Source organism: Osmerus mordax, chromosome 8, assembly GCF_038355195.1.
Source record: "Osmerus mordax isolate fOsmMor3 chromosome 8, fOsmMor3.pri, whole genome shotgun sequence".
Classification (NCBI taxonomy): Eukaryota; Metazoa; Chordata; class Actinopteri; order Osmeriformes; family Osmeridae; genus Osmerus; species Osmerus mordax.
Genome location: NC_090057.1, coordinates 9377035 through 9390530, shown reverse-complemented (window position 1 = coordinate 9390530; position 13496 = coordinate 9377035). Strand labels below are relative to the sequence as shown.

At 48.5% G+C, this 13496-nt stretch overlaps 1 protein-coding gene across 4 annotated transcripts in view; it reads left to right on the top strand.

The window, feature by feature from the left end:
• The window catches only part of itsn2a (intersectin 2a), a 28788-nt gene that overhangs the window by 8126 nt on the left and 7166 nt on the right, over nt 1–13496 (top strand). For all 4 annotated transcript variants that reach the window (XM_067241301.1, XM_067241304.1, XM_067241300.1 and 1 more), the window contains 23 exons: nt 439–531; nt 772–835; nt 1391–1566; nt 1673–1900; nt 3417–3510; nt 5379–5521; nt 5718–5781; nt 5946–6083; nt 6281–6387; nt 6543–6805; nt 7088–7225; nt 7366–7506; nt 7604–7691; nt 7804–7943; nt 9647–9813; nt 10034–10508; nt 10626–10795; nt 11026–11104; nt 11907–12136; nt 12404–12456; nt 12555–12721; nt 12963–12996; nt 13160–13281. In XM_067241301.1, coding sequence (XP_067097402.1) covers nt 439–531; nt 772–835; nt 1391–1566; nt 1673–1900; nt 3417–3510; nt 5379–5521; nt 5718–5781; nt 5946–6083; nt 6281–6387; nt 6543–6805; nt 7088–7225; nt 7366–7506; nt 7604–7691; nt 7804–7943; nt 9647–9813; nt 10034–10508; nt 10626–10795; nt 11026–11104; nt 11907–12136; nt 12404–12456; nt 12555–12721; nt 12963–12996; nt 13160–13281 — 3374 coding nt within the window. The remainder of the gene's footprint in view (nt 1–438; nt 532–771; nt 836–1390; nt 1567–1672; nt 1901–3416; nt 3511–5378; nt 5522–5717; nt 5782–5945; nt 6084–6280; nt 6388–6542; nt 6806–7087; nt 7226–7365; nt 7507–7603; nt 7692–7803; nt 7944–9646; nt 9814–10033; nt 10509–10625; nt 10796–11025; nt 11105–11906; nt 12137–12403; nt 12457–12554; nt 12722–12962; nt 12997–13159; nt 13282–13496) is intronic.

The following is a 13496-nucleotide window of genomic DNA, read 5'->3' as shown; positions in this document are numbered from 1 at the left end:
AAATATGTAGATCAAACTGTCGTGCCTATGATTATATATATTAAATATTAATATATCATGGGTAAGAACTTACATACTATTGCCGTTTTCAAAAAGTGTTTTGCATACAAATCACATGCACATTAGCATATATATATATGCTTATTATGCATTATCACGCTACCCACACAATAATTACATTTTACATAATATGCTGGTGGATTTATGGAAAACATTCGATTGAGTACTCCTCTAAGATGTTTTTGTGGGTTGAACTAGAAAGCTTTGCTTTCTGAGGGTGTACTCTGTATTAACAATGCATGGGTTATCGAGGGAAGACCAGGTTTGTAATAGGAACTGTATCCTCACTGGGGTATTCAGTTTGTCTAGTTTGATTATTTCTTCCCTTTCATTCTATCCCGTCTCCCTTTCCTGCCTTCCCTCTTTCCCTCTTTCTAGGTGCTGTCAGTATGTGGGCCATCACTTCAGAGGAGAGAGGGAAACATGATAAACAGTTTGACTCTCTCACGCCCATCCTTGGCTATGTGTCAGGTCTGTCCCTAGACAACAGACATACAACACACACACACACACTCACGCACACACGCACACTGTAAAACCTTCGACAAATGACGTTGATTACATCTCCCAGTAACTGTTGTTTGTCTTGCTCTGGCTATTCTGCCTGTATTCAGACTGAGTGCAGACTGTTGACATAGCTGGGATATTGATGTGATACAGCCATACGTGTTGAATCAATCTGTCATTCTGTGCGTTTGTGTGTGTCCATAGGAGAGCAGGCGAGGAAGTTCTTCCTCCAGTCTGGCCTCCCTGCTTCTGTCCTGGCTGAAATCTGGTGAGGACACCTCTCTTCTGCAGCTCCACCCCCCTCAGCAGTCTGACTAAAGACCAGTGTCTCCTGTTGAGAGAGGGACAAGCCAGTGTTGTGGCCAGTACAAACCCCTCCCCCAGTTGAACTTCCTGTTGAGTCCTGACTTCCTGTTCCAATTCCTGCCCCACCCATGGCAGTTTAAACAAGACTTTTATGTGTGTGTGTGCATGTGTTTGTGTGTGAGTAATGTAATTAGAGCAGAACTGTGAAGGCAAGCTGTGGAATTTAAGATGCAGACTGGATCAGTGTGTGTGTGTGTGTGTGCATGTGTTTGTAGAAAGTTATGTCTTGAGAATGTCCCTGATATTCCCTTTCTCAGTCCATCTCAAAGTACCGATGTGCGTCATTAAGATAAGCTTGTGAAACACTCCAGTGGGCACTCAAGTCTCTCTCTCTCCCTTTCTCTTTCTCTTTCTCTTTCTCTCTCTCTCTCTCTCTCTCTCTCTCTCTCTCTCTCTCTCTCTCTCTCTCTCTCTCTCTCTCTCTCTCTCTCTCTCTCTGTCTCTGTCTCTCTCTCAGGGCTCTGGCCGACATGGACAGTGATGGGAGGATGGACAGACTGGAGTTCTCCATCGCCATGAAGCTCATCAAGTTAAAATTGCAGGGGCGCAGCCTCCCTCCTGCTCTGCCAATCATCATGAAGCAGCCGCCCATCTCCAATCCAACCTCCATGATGGCATCATCAGTCCGCTTCGGTACAGCCCTCAGATGACCCACATTCGGCCCAGTTCTTAATTGTGCCTCCCTTCCCAACTTATCCAACTGTTTCTCCCCCCCTCTTTTTTCACTCTTCCTCTCCAGGCATGGGCTCCATGCCAAACCTGTCTATCGGCATGCCCACCATGCCAATGATGCCAACAATGCCAGCCATGTCCATCCTAACACCCATGCCCGTCAACCCCTCCATACCCTCTGTGCCCCCCCTGGTGCCCCCAGGTATGACCCTGCCCCTGATACCACTTTGCACCACAGGACTGCCCAACGGCAATGCCAACCTCTTCACCTCCTCGGCGCTCTCCACCACAGCAGGTACCCTACTCTTCAAGTGTTTGTTTCTAAGACTCTATCATAGCCTTGCTTCCTTACATTTACATTTAGTCATTTAGCAGACGCTCTTATCCAGAGCGACTTACAGTAATTACAGGGACATTCCCCCGAGGCAAGTAGGGTGAAGTGCCTTGCCCAAGGACACAACGTCATTTTCTCACTGCTCGGAATCGAACCGGCAACCTTCTGATTAATAGCCCGATTCCCTAACCGCTCAGCCATCTGACTCTGACTTCCTTAGCCTCTTCCCCCATAATCTTCTCCATCTTCTTACATCACAAGGTTAAATGCCCTCAGATAGTCATCTGGTCTGGTCAAAGAGCATGTGGGGTTATTGAGCTGTAGTTGTGGATCTCAGTGCTGGGTAAGAGTTCTGAAGCCCTGTCTATGACCTTGGTGTATTCAGCCTGGATGTTTCTATGCAGGGACCGATTGTATAAGTAATGGATGTTGTCATCTTCAAAGTGTACTGCGTGTGTGCGGCTATGTGTGGTGTCCCCTGTGTGGGGGCGTCAGTGGACGTGTGTGCCTGTGTGAGTTTGCTTGTATTGATGTGTTCCTGTGTGTATATCTGTGTGTGTGTGTGTGTTTGTGTGTGTGTGTGTGTGCGTGCCCGCGCATGAGTTGTTGCCCTGCTATCTGCCGATCTCACCAGGGACACGAGAAGTGAACAGCAACATGCCACCCTGCCCATATCTGCTGCGCATTAGAGAGGAAGGGAGGAGAGAGCCATTTGTATTCTACTGCTTTCCTTCTCACCTTCTCTGTCTGACGGTCTTGTTCTCTCTCTGTCCGTCTTTCTCTCTCTTCTTCCCCGTCGCATTCCGACACACGGACGCGCACCTTCTCTTCCTTTGTCTCTGATCTGTCCAGCTTGTGCTCTTGGGTTCCCTTTTTCTCGCCCGCCGTCTCGTCCTCGCCTCTTGTTTCTGTCACACTCGCTCGCTCCTTTCTCTCCCTTTTTGTGTCTCCCCTCCATCCCCCTCTCTCTGTTTCAACAGTAATTAACAGCATGAAAAGAGACCCATTAGCGCGTGAACCTCTCGGCGTCCGTGGCTCTCTCTCGCTTTCTCTCTTTCGCTCTTTCTTTCAGCCTCTCTCTCTCTCTCTCTCTCTCTCTCTCTCTCTCTCTCTCTCTCTCTCTACTGTGACTAAGGGATGAGGGAGATGTTGCTTCCCTAGAGAGATACAAACAGCATTGTGTATCATATATCTCTGTGTTAGTCGTCAACTTGCCGTGAGTGTGTGCCTGTGTGATCGGGCAGGAGGATAAGATTAAAAATCTACAAACACGCAAGAGCAAACTTGCAGAGAATGCTGTATTGGGCATATGTATTCTTATGAATACACACTTTTCTGAACACGTGTATGTACATTTGGACACATGCAAGCATACTCACGTACTTGTATCTCCCTTACACATAAACGGATCGTTGATCTTTAAACACTTTTCATGACCCTCCCATCCTTCTCTCTCTGTCTCTCTCTTTCTCTCTAGCTCCCCCTCTCTCTGGCTTCTCCTCCCCGATGGCCTTCTCTCCATCCACGGGAATGTCCAAAGCCAACTCCCTCCTAGACCTGGGCTCCAGCAGGTAAGAACCAGGAAGTACATAGGAAGTAGATGATCATACACAGTGTGTAAATGGTAATAAACAGGAAGTCTATCACACAGGAAGTGGTAGTATTACATGATGAGGCCTAAGTCCTGCAAGTTAAACATAGGATGTAAGAAGGACACTGGTTGACTGCTGTCTGCGGTTTGTAGATTTTCCATCAGCTCAAGTATGCCTGCCTGACAAGAGACAGGTTTAGGAATGTTTCCTCCGAACCATGTCGAAGTAGTCCATGTGTTTGAGAAAGAGAGAACAGGACTCGTTACCAGTGAAAATAAAAACGATTCTGAGTTTCACTGTTTGACACAAAAATGAAATGAAACACTGTTCATGTGGTATTTAAGCAAAGAGAAAAGGTTCCAACATAAACTCATCACTTTCTTACGCTTTAATGACTTCCTCGTGTTTGTAACAACAGGTGTATTTGAGAGAGGGAGAAAGAGGGAAAAAAACACCATTAGAGGGTGCGTGTGTGTGTGTGCGCGTGTGCGCGTGCGCGTGCGAGTGTGTGTTTGCTGCGCATATGGACATTGCTTATTTAACAACAGCACATGTACTTAGAGGCAGTGGCCATAGAGGAAGCATTGTTGGTTCTCCTCGTCACAGCCCCATGTTTACTGACTTGTCGGTCCTCACACACATTCCTCATTGTTTGATTAAAGGCAATGCAAGTAGTTACACCACAACCCTGCTGGAGTGCACACAAGCCCAGGTGTACTGTATGTATGCACACACATATACACTTACACACACAGACTTACACCCACACATACAAAGACACATTGTTTCTCGATCACTCTCTCTCTCGTTCACACACACGCCCTCCCTCCCTCGCACACAGACATATTCCCCCCCCCCCCCGAACACAGACACATACACACACGCCCTCGCACACAGACACATACACACACTCCCTCTCACAAGGACACATACACACACACCCTCCCTCCCTCCCTCGCACACAGACACATACACACACACACACGCCCTCGCCCACGGACACATACACAAGCCCTCCCTCCCTCGCACACAGACACATACACACACACGCCCTCGCCCACCGACACATACACACACGCCCTCCCTCCCTCGCACACAGACACATACACACACACCCTGTGGCAGAGGTATCATCCCACACCTGCTTGTCTCATTGTCTATCTGATCCTCTGTCAGTCTCGAGGGAGTGCTGTGGGTTTACACCCTTGCTTAGTTTGCATTCTTATGGAATGAACAAACTCAACCAGCTTGTGAGTCATTCCCACACAACTCCTGTGTATTGACAACTGTTTATTTCGACAATATAGACCCAAAATGGCCGATGGCTACAGTGTAAGTTAATGAAGAAGTCAGGAAATGTTTGCAACCTGGCATGTCTGAGCCCCCATGGCCGACAGAGCGTGCCAGATTCCTCTCTCCTCCTGAGCAACTAATTAAGATCTCAAGAAACATCACCAGGGAGCTTCCAGGCAATTAGTGAGTGTAAGTAAAGTAGTGGATACGACAGAGAGAGGAAAAGCAGGGCAGATCTGAAGCATCTCTACCTGGGGCTCTCAGTCACTGAGGTGCAGGGACAGCAGACGATGGAACCTACTGCATTGATATGTTATATAAAATACAGGATGTAAGACGTCTCTCTCCCTTCTTTGAAAATCCTTTTCTGCTTATCCCCTCTCTTTTTTTCTTTTTGTCTTACTCTCCCTCTCCCGCATCTTTCTCTCTCTCTCTCTTTCTCTCTCTCTCTCTTTCTCTCAGAGTCTTTTGACTATTTATATTATATTTGACTGACTGACTAAGACTTAAAACCAAAAATCATCAACATCTTTCTCTCTCTCTTCCCCCCTTAGCTCTAACTCGTCCTCCACCACCTCTCTGGCCAGCAACTCCCCTAAGACGGGCTTGTGTGATTGGGCGGTGCCCCAGGCCTCGCGTCTCAAGTACCGTCAGCAGTTCAACGGGCTGGACAAGCTCATGAGTGGCTACCTCTCAGGTGGGCATGACAACCACACCCGACCACACATGAGCCACACACAGGACTGCGTGTCCACACACTTGACCATACTGGACCCACTCACTGACTGGTCTTGACTACCATTCTAGTGGCTGTGACCTGCGATCAGCCTCCTCTGCATCCTGAAGCTGTTCGGGTCACTATCTCATGATCTATCTCATCTTCTGTGTTTTAGGACCTCAGGTTAGGCATGCTTTGACAGCCTCCCACCTGACCCAGACCCAGCTAGCTACCATCTGGTGGGTAGCAGTGTGTGTGTGTGTGTGGGCTTGTTTTCATGCTGGCTTGAGTGTGTGTGGGTATGTTCTCAAATAAAAACGTTCATAAACTAGGACAAAACCAGGTTTGCTGTGTATTGTAATTCTGATGGTGTGTCTGTGTATGTACATGTTTGTGTGTGTAGGACCCTGGCCGATGTGGATAAGGATGGCCAGTTGAGAGCTGAGGAGTTTATTCTGGCCATGCACCTGGTAGACATGGCCAAGACGGGACATCCTCTGCCTCTCTCCCTGCCTGCCGATCTGGTACCCCCCTCTCTCAGGTAACACACTCACTCTCTCTCTGCCTCTCTCTCTCACACTCACAGACACACATACACATACACACCCATACTCTCTCACGAGCATACACCCACACACTCTCACACACACACAAAGCTCAAGAATCCATCTGTGGAACCTGTTTATTGTAAGATGGATGGATGCTTACACTACTGTCTCCTTCTGTCTTTTCTCCCAGAGGAGGCAGGTCCACTGAGCTAGTGAATGGAACTGTGCCCTACATCTCCACTGGACTTATAGATGGACCTGAGCCTTCGGAGAGCACTCAGAGGCCCAAGAGCAATGGTACACACACACACACACCAACAAGCACAAGCTCATAATATGATTACATCTTAATGCAGAAAGGGCACATATGACTCATGAACACAACTGACACATCTATATTTCCATCAACCTCCCTCTAACCCTCCCTCCCGCCCTCTTAACACCATCCAAAGTGTCGTTTGAGGACAAGCTGAAGGAGAACTTTGTACGGGGCAGCGCAGAGCTGGAGAAACGCAGACTGGCTTTAGAGGGACAGCAGAGGAAAGAGAGAGAGAGGAGAGAGAAGGAGAGGAAGGAGGCGCAGGAGAGGAAGGAGAGAGAGGCGCGGGAGCAGGACAATAGAAGGCGCCTGGAGGAGGAGAGGAGGATGGAGAGACAGAGGGAGTTGGAGAGACAGAGGGAGGAGGAGAGACTCAGAGAGCTGGAAATGAAGGAGGTGGGTAGAGTTATTCCCATTTTCTTTTTTGTGTTTTATGGTGTATGCATGCATGCGTGTGTATGTGGTTTTATATATTGTATATTTAACCCCAGGCCTTCTGTATATATCACGACTATTCCTTATCTCCTTCCTTCATCTCTCTTTCTGTCTCTCTCTTTATTTCTTTCCATCTCTCTTTCTTTCACATTCAATCTCGCTCTTCCTCTCTCTATTTCATTATGTCTCGCTTTCGCATTCTCTCCTCCTCTTTCCCCCCTTCTTTTCTCTGCCTGTGAGCAGGAGCTGGAACGCCAGCAGAGAGTGGAGTGGGAGCGAGGGAAGAAGGAAGAGTTGGGAAAGAAGAAGGAAAGAGAGCTGGAGGAGATTCTGAAGCTCCGTGCCAAGAAGAAGAGTCTGGAGATGGAGCTGGAGGCTGTGGTTAGACATACTGGACACACACACAAACACACACACATTCACGCAAATGTATCATTAACAAACTCACACGCAATATACATACAACGTATCGAACGACATCTGATTGGTCAGTGCTGTTGTCCATTGTTTCCGTCTCCCAGGGTAGCAAGCACAAGCAGATCTCCGACTGTCTCCGTGACGCCCAGAGCAAGAGGCGTATCCAGAAGGCGGAGCTGGACCTCGTCAATCAGAAGAGAGACGGGAGGATCTCTGAGATCAACACCCTCCAACTGCAGTTTGAGGTATGTCTGGACCCTCCGTTTACACCACCCACTGTCTCCCTGCCCCAAAATACTCACCTGTGTGTGTGTGTGTGTGTGTGTGTGTGTTTGTGCGCAGGACTGCCAGAGGAAGCTCTCCCAGCTAGTGCCAGAGCAGCAGAAGCTTAATGAGACACTACGCAACATAAACCTCAACAACCTTCACTGTAAGCAGCAGTACACCCCCCCCCCCACACACACACCCACACAACACCATTCAAATACTAGACAGTATACGACATGATTTGTCCTGCTAACCTTTGCACTTTTGCCTTGCAGTGGAGACTCTGAGTTCTGTGAGCGGGGGCATGGCGGAGAAGGGCGTGGCCTGCAGGAGGCTGAAGGACCAGCTGGATACCTTGGAGAGAGAGACCACCAGCAAGCTAGCCCTGATGGACCAGTACAACAAGGAGATCACGGTCCGAGACCACCACACAGCACCTGTACATGGACCAGACTGACCAGCCTAGACCTCTATACACCAGACAGACCAGACCATCCTAGAAGACTATGACCCTGTAGTTAGTTCTGACATAGATCAGATCAGTCTAGAACACTTTACATATATATATATATATATATATATATATACACACATACTACATGACATACACCATTATAGACATAGTTCTGACACAGACCAGACCAGTCTTGACCTCCATAGCCCTGACATGGACAAGTCTTGGTTGGATCTAACTCGGAATAGAATAGAGGTGTCCTCTGTAACATGAGAAATTCTCTCCACAGGCACTGCAAACGTTTACGTAACCATTAACATGCGCACACACACACACACAAATGTTCTTGTGGCACTAACTCCATTCATTGACACAATGCTGGTTAATAACTTGATACCTGGCAAGCACTGTGCATCCTCCTCTCTCGACTCTTGCATTAGAACAGGATGTGATACTAATGCTTATCTCTGGTAAAACCTGCTCTCCCATATTTTCCAAAATTCTTTCTGTGGTGTCGTCTAACCCCACTCTCTTTTTTCCTTTTGTCTCTGACCCTCACCATCTCTCCTGCAATGGACCACCTGTTCCCCCTCTCCATATTTGCCCCTTTATACCTCTGCTCCTCCTTGTTCTTGCCATCTCTTGCCCCGCACTCCTCTCTCTGTCTCCCTCTCTCTGTCTCCTTCTATCTCTCTCTCTCTCTCTCTCTCTCTCTCTCTCTCTCTCTCTCTCTCTCTCTCTCTCTGTCTCTCTCTCAGTCTTTGTTTGGGGCCCTCTCTTTACCCTCTCTCTCTCTCTGTCTCTCTCTTTCACCCTCTCTCTCTCTCTCTCTCTCTCTCTCTCTCTCTCTCTCTCTCTCTCTCTCTCTCTCTGTCTCTCTCTTTCACTCTCACTCATTCTCTCTCTCTCTCTCACTCTTCGCCTCTCCACTTTACCATGCGTACTCTCCTCTCCTTCCTTGCGTCCCACCTTCCCTCTCACCCCCCCCCCCCCCCCCCCCCCATGCTCCTCTTCCTACCGTAGTTTGGGGACATGGATGACTGTGTTCTACAGAGTCTGCTCTCTCTGCTGGGCTGTCTCAGCCAACTGTTCCTCCTCATCAAGGTTGTTCTTCTCACTATCTCCTTTCATCCCTCCATCCTCCTCCGCTCCTCCCCTGTTCTTCCATCTCCCAGGGTTTCCCCTTCTCAGGCTCTCATGACTTGAATCCCAACACCTTTCTTTTCTTCCTGTGGAGATTTGATATGCTTGCTTTTTCTTGTCTGTCTTTTTCTTCTTTTTTGGAAGCCTATGGTATTATATGACATCAGCCTTTGTTGTGTAGCTCTCTTCATCCTTGTTTTTCTTTATTTTGCTTTCCCTCCATGACATCAACACCATTTCCTCATGATACAACACATTTAGAATTCATATTACATGCTACCTGTTTAACAATAAATACATGTTCCAAATCTATTTTTACAATGTCTGTGGCTCTACTGGTGCTGGTTGTGTTTTGAACAGTCAAATGGAATGTATGTGGCTGCATGTACTGAAAGGAAGAGAAATAAAGGTTGACTGTTTAGGGTTGTGGTTGTACAGTCAGTCCTGAAAGTTGACTGTGTTTGTTTGTGGTTGTCCTGTCAGTCCTGAAGGTTGACCGTGTGTGTTTGTGGTTGTGTTAGGAGCTGAGGGAGAAGCAGGGGAGGCAGCAGGTTGTGCTGGAAGATCTCTACAGAGTCAAGGAGCTCAAACTGAGAGAGCTGGAGAAGCGTCGGGTCGAAGAGAAGGAGAGGAAGAGGAGAGAAGAAGTGGAGGAGAGGAAGAGGAGGGAAGAGGAGGAGGCCGCCAGGTCACTATCTCACACTCATACATACGTATACTTTATAAGTACCATTTTGTACACTAATATATACGTGTAACATACACATATATTATGAGGAAAATCACGGATTATATTATGATTTGTTGTTTAGTATTATAGGTTATATCACACCTTTATAAACTCAGGTAGTATGATGTCTAGGCAGGTGTCTTGTGAGCGTGTGTTTTACGGTGCATGACCTTCTCAGGCTGGCCAAGCTGGAGCAGGAACGAATGGAGCAGGATCGGAAGGAGCAGGAGACGAGGGAGCAGGAGAGGAGAGAGCAGGAGAGGAGAGAGCAGGAGAGGAGAGAGCAGGAGACGAGGGAGCAGGAGAGGAGGGAGCAGGAGAAAAGGGAACAGGAGAGGAGACAGAGGGAGGAGGAGGAGGCCCGTCAAAGGAGACTGGAGGAGGAGCAGAGGGCCAAGCAGAGGGAGGAGGAGGAGAGAGAGGCGCAGGCCCGTCTGCGGGCCACCCAGGAGCAAGCCCAGGAGGAGGAGAGGAAGAGGAGGAGGAAAGACGAAGAGGAAGAGAGGAGGAGGGCCGTGCAGCTGGAGACAGGAGGAGCCCATCCCTTGATGAGTGCCCAGAGGTCATCGACCCTGGTGACCTACCGTGCCCTGTACCCCTTCCCGGCCCGCAATGCAGACGAGCTCAGTCTGGAAGCAGACTGTCTGATAGAGGTGCGACACACCCAAACACACACCAAGATATCCTCAAACTGACGGAGAAAATGGCAGAATGTTTCCATAATGATCAGACACACGCACGTCATGACAGCTATGTCTCCCTTCATGCAGGTGGACCAGCAGACTACTGGAGAGCCAGGCTGGCTATGTGGAAGTTACCATGGGAACAGGGGCTGGTTCCCTGAGAGCTATGCCGAGAAATGCCCTGCCCCCGAAACAACCCCTGCCCCTGGATTGGCCCTTCTACCCCCCACCTGCCCCCCTCCACCACCCACATTGGGGTGAGAGATAAGAGAAACCAAGGACACATTCTAACCGTCTACCTTCACCTTCTTTCTTTATTTGGTTTTCCTTATTTGCACTGATAATAAAAGTGATGCACCTTTTCCCACTCTCTTTCTCTCTCTTTCTCTTTCTCTGTCTGTCTGTCTCTCTCTTTTTTCTCACTCTACTTCTCTCTATCTCTCTCTATCTCTCTCGCTGTCTCTCTATCTCTTTTTCACACACCCAGAATACCAGCCCAGGAGGCAACAGTTGCAGGCCCAAACTCCTCCCCAAGCCCAGGCCCCTCCCCCTCAGACTCCTCACAGGTAAAAACACTGGACGTGGGCGGTGCTTAGCTTCACAGATGAAATATACCTTGGTGGTTCTTGTTCCATTTCAGAAGAGTCTGGGCTGTGTTCCATTCCACCCAGATTGTTGTTTCCAACCCTCCAGGCATAAAACTGATACCGTAGGACTGAATAGTTGGTATGGCAGATGAAGCAGCCCAGTGAACAGCACAATGGCCAAGTTATTTCTTACATACTGACCTAGTGTCGAATTTCAAAAAGCAAAGAGAATTGGGGGCAGGGGATATGGCACATGCCAAGGAAATATAATGAAGCCCTCGTTGTTGGAGTAGCAGGACATCAGCCCCCTTCTAAGGGGGCACAGTTCAGTTCCAGCTGCAGTGGTTCATTCTTGAGGCCAGCTTGGTTTCCTGGTGGGAGGAACTATGGAGAGAGCATTTGGGCTGGAGACAGACTCTGGCAGAGATGCTGTCTGTGCCTTGGGACAAGGGCTAACACCGACACACACACACACATACACACAAACATCATATCTGCACTAGTTGATATTTTTAGCCGTAGTTAGAGATGTATTCTCTGGGTCACACACACACATCTACTACCTCATAGGGTATAGTATTCAGTAGTGTCTCATAGTTCAGCTTGTGCAGATGGTCAAATGCATGGATGCACTGGACTCTCTTAACTTGGCTTTTTTTTGGCATGGCTGTTAGACTGGCTGACATACTGTCTGCAAAACACATATATGAATGCATAATGATTGTGTGCAATGTGTCTCCTGCTCCTCTCCCTCCTCCTCCTCCTCCTCCTCCTGTCCCAGTCCCCTGCTCCCCTCCTGGCCAGAGCTCTCTCCTCCTGGTCAGCCTCCTCAGACACCCAGCTCAACCTCACCTCCAGTGATGTCATCACCACGCTGCTGAGCTTCTCCCAGGATGACGTCATCAGCGTGCTGCAGAAGAGGGAGGACTGGTGGCTGGGGCAGCTCAACGGGACCCAGGGCTGGTTTCCCAAACACTATGTCACCGTGGAGACGGGCAACAGCAGCACAGAGTAATGATACACACACTGCCATTGGCTGATGATCGGTACTGACGCACGCACACACTCACACACCTGGTTTAAAGCTACTATTACTGTTTCATACTTGTGCACACACACCTCTCGATGTGACATGCCCTTTCGTACAAGTACATATTATTATAGATAAACCTAATGATATGTACAGTCAGTGTATGGCGGATATGTCCGTGTGTGTGTGTGTGTGTGTGTGAGAGCAGGGTGTGTAAAGAGGTCCTCTTGTACCTGTGTGTTCCTCAGACACATATACTCCAGCGTGGATGAGTTTGACTCCTCAGACAGCCAGCTGGAGGGTAGGTGTGCCTCTATCTATGCCTTTGTTTAGTCTCGACCAATTGGAATGGCCCATCCGTCATCTGTCAGTCAATTGATCTGACTCTCCTCCAACCAGAGTACGTGGCCCTGTACACCTATGAGAGCCCCGAGGCGGGAGACTTGACGTTTGTCGAGGGGGACGTCGTCATGGTTACGGAGCGTGAGGGCGAGTGGTGGCGTGGGTGTATAGGAGATAAAACAGGGGTATTTCCCTCCAACTATGTCAAGCCTATGGAACCAGAGGTCAGTTGAAACTACAGTGGTCATCTAGGTTTGAATCCTTACCTATCAGTCTTCTCAACATGTAATAAATTAAACATTGATGTGACGTGAAGGGCTGCATTGAGCACATTAATCCTACTGTAACTTTATGAGCATGGGATCCTAAGACTGGCCTCCGTCCTAGACTCTGACCATGTGTGTGTCTCTCGACAGTCAGGAGGTGAAGGATTAATAGTTTGTAATCAGTTCCATTATTTTTCAGGTAACAAGACCTGGGGGTCCAACCAAGAAGCCTGGTGAGGACTGAGTTTGTGACCACAAACAGACACTCACCCAGACACACACACACACACACACATAAATCCAAATAAATAGCCATCCCCTTATGGAGTTAGTGTTCCCACCCAGATGGTGTTGACCTATTCTCAAAGTCTATGGGGGATTTTGATTGGTCAACAGAGATTGCCCAAACCGTCACAACTGCTGTTGCCCTGACAACTGAGCAGCTGAGTCTGTCACCAGGACAACTAATCGTAGTCCTGGCCAAGAACTCCTCCGGCTGGTGGCTGGGGGAACTGCAGGTAGGAGGAACAGTCCACCACACCTACTGTGTTTATCACATCAGATACCAGACATCCAAGCAATCCTCACAGTATTTGAGTTGGGCTTGTTTGAACAGTGTACTGGCACCATAGGCCACTTGGGTTCGATGAAAAGTATAGGAGTAGAGTATAGGAGAGAGGGAGCTACAGTACCTCAGACAAGTGAGATGCAGCCAGAGATAGACAAGTGACTG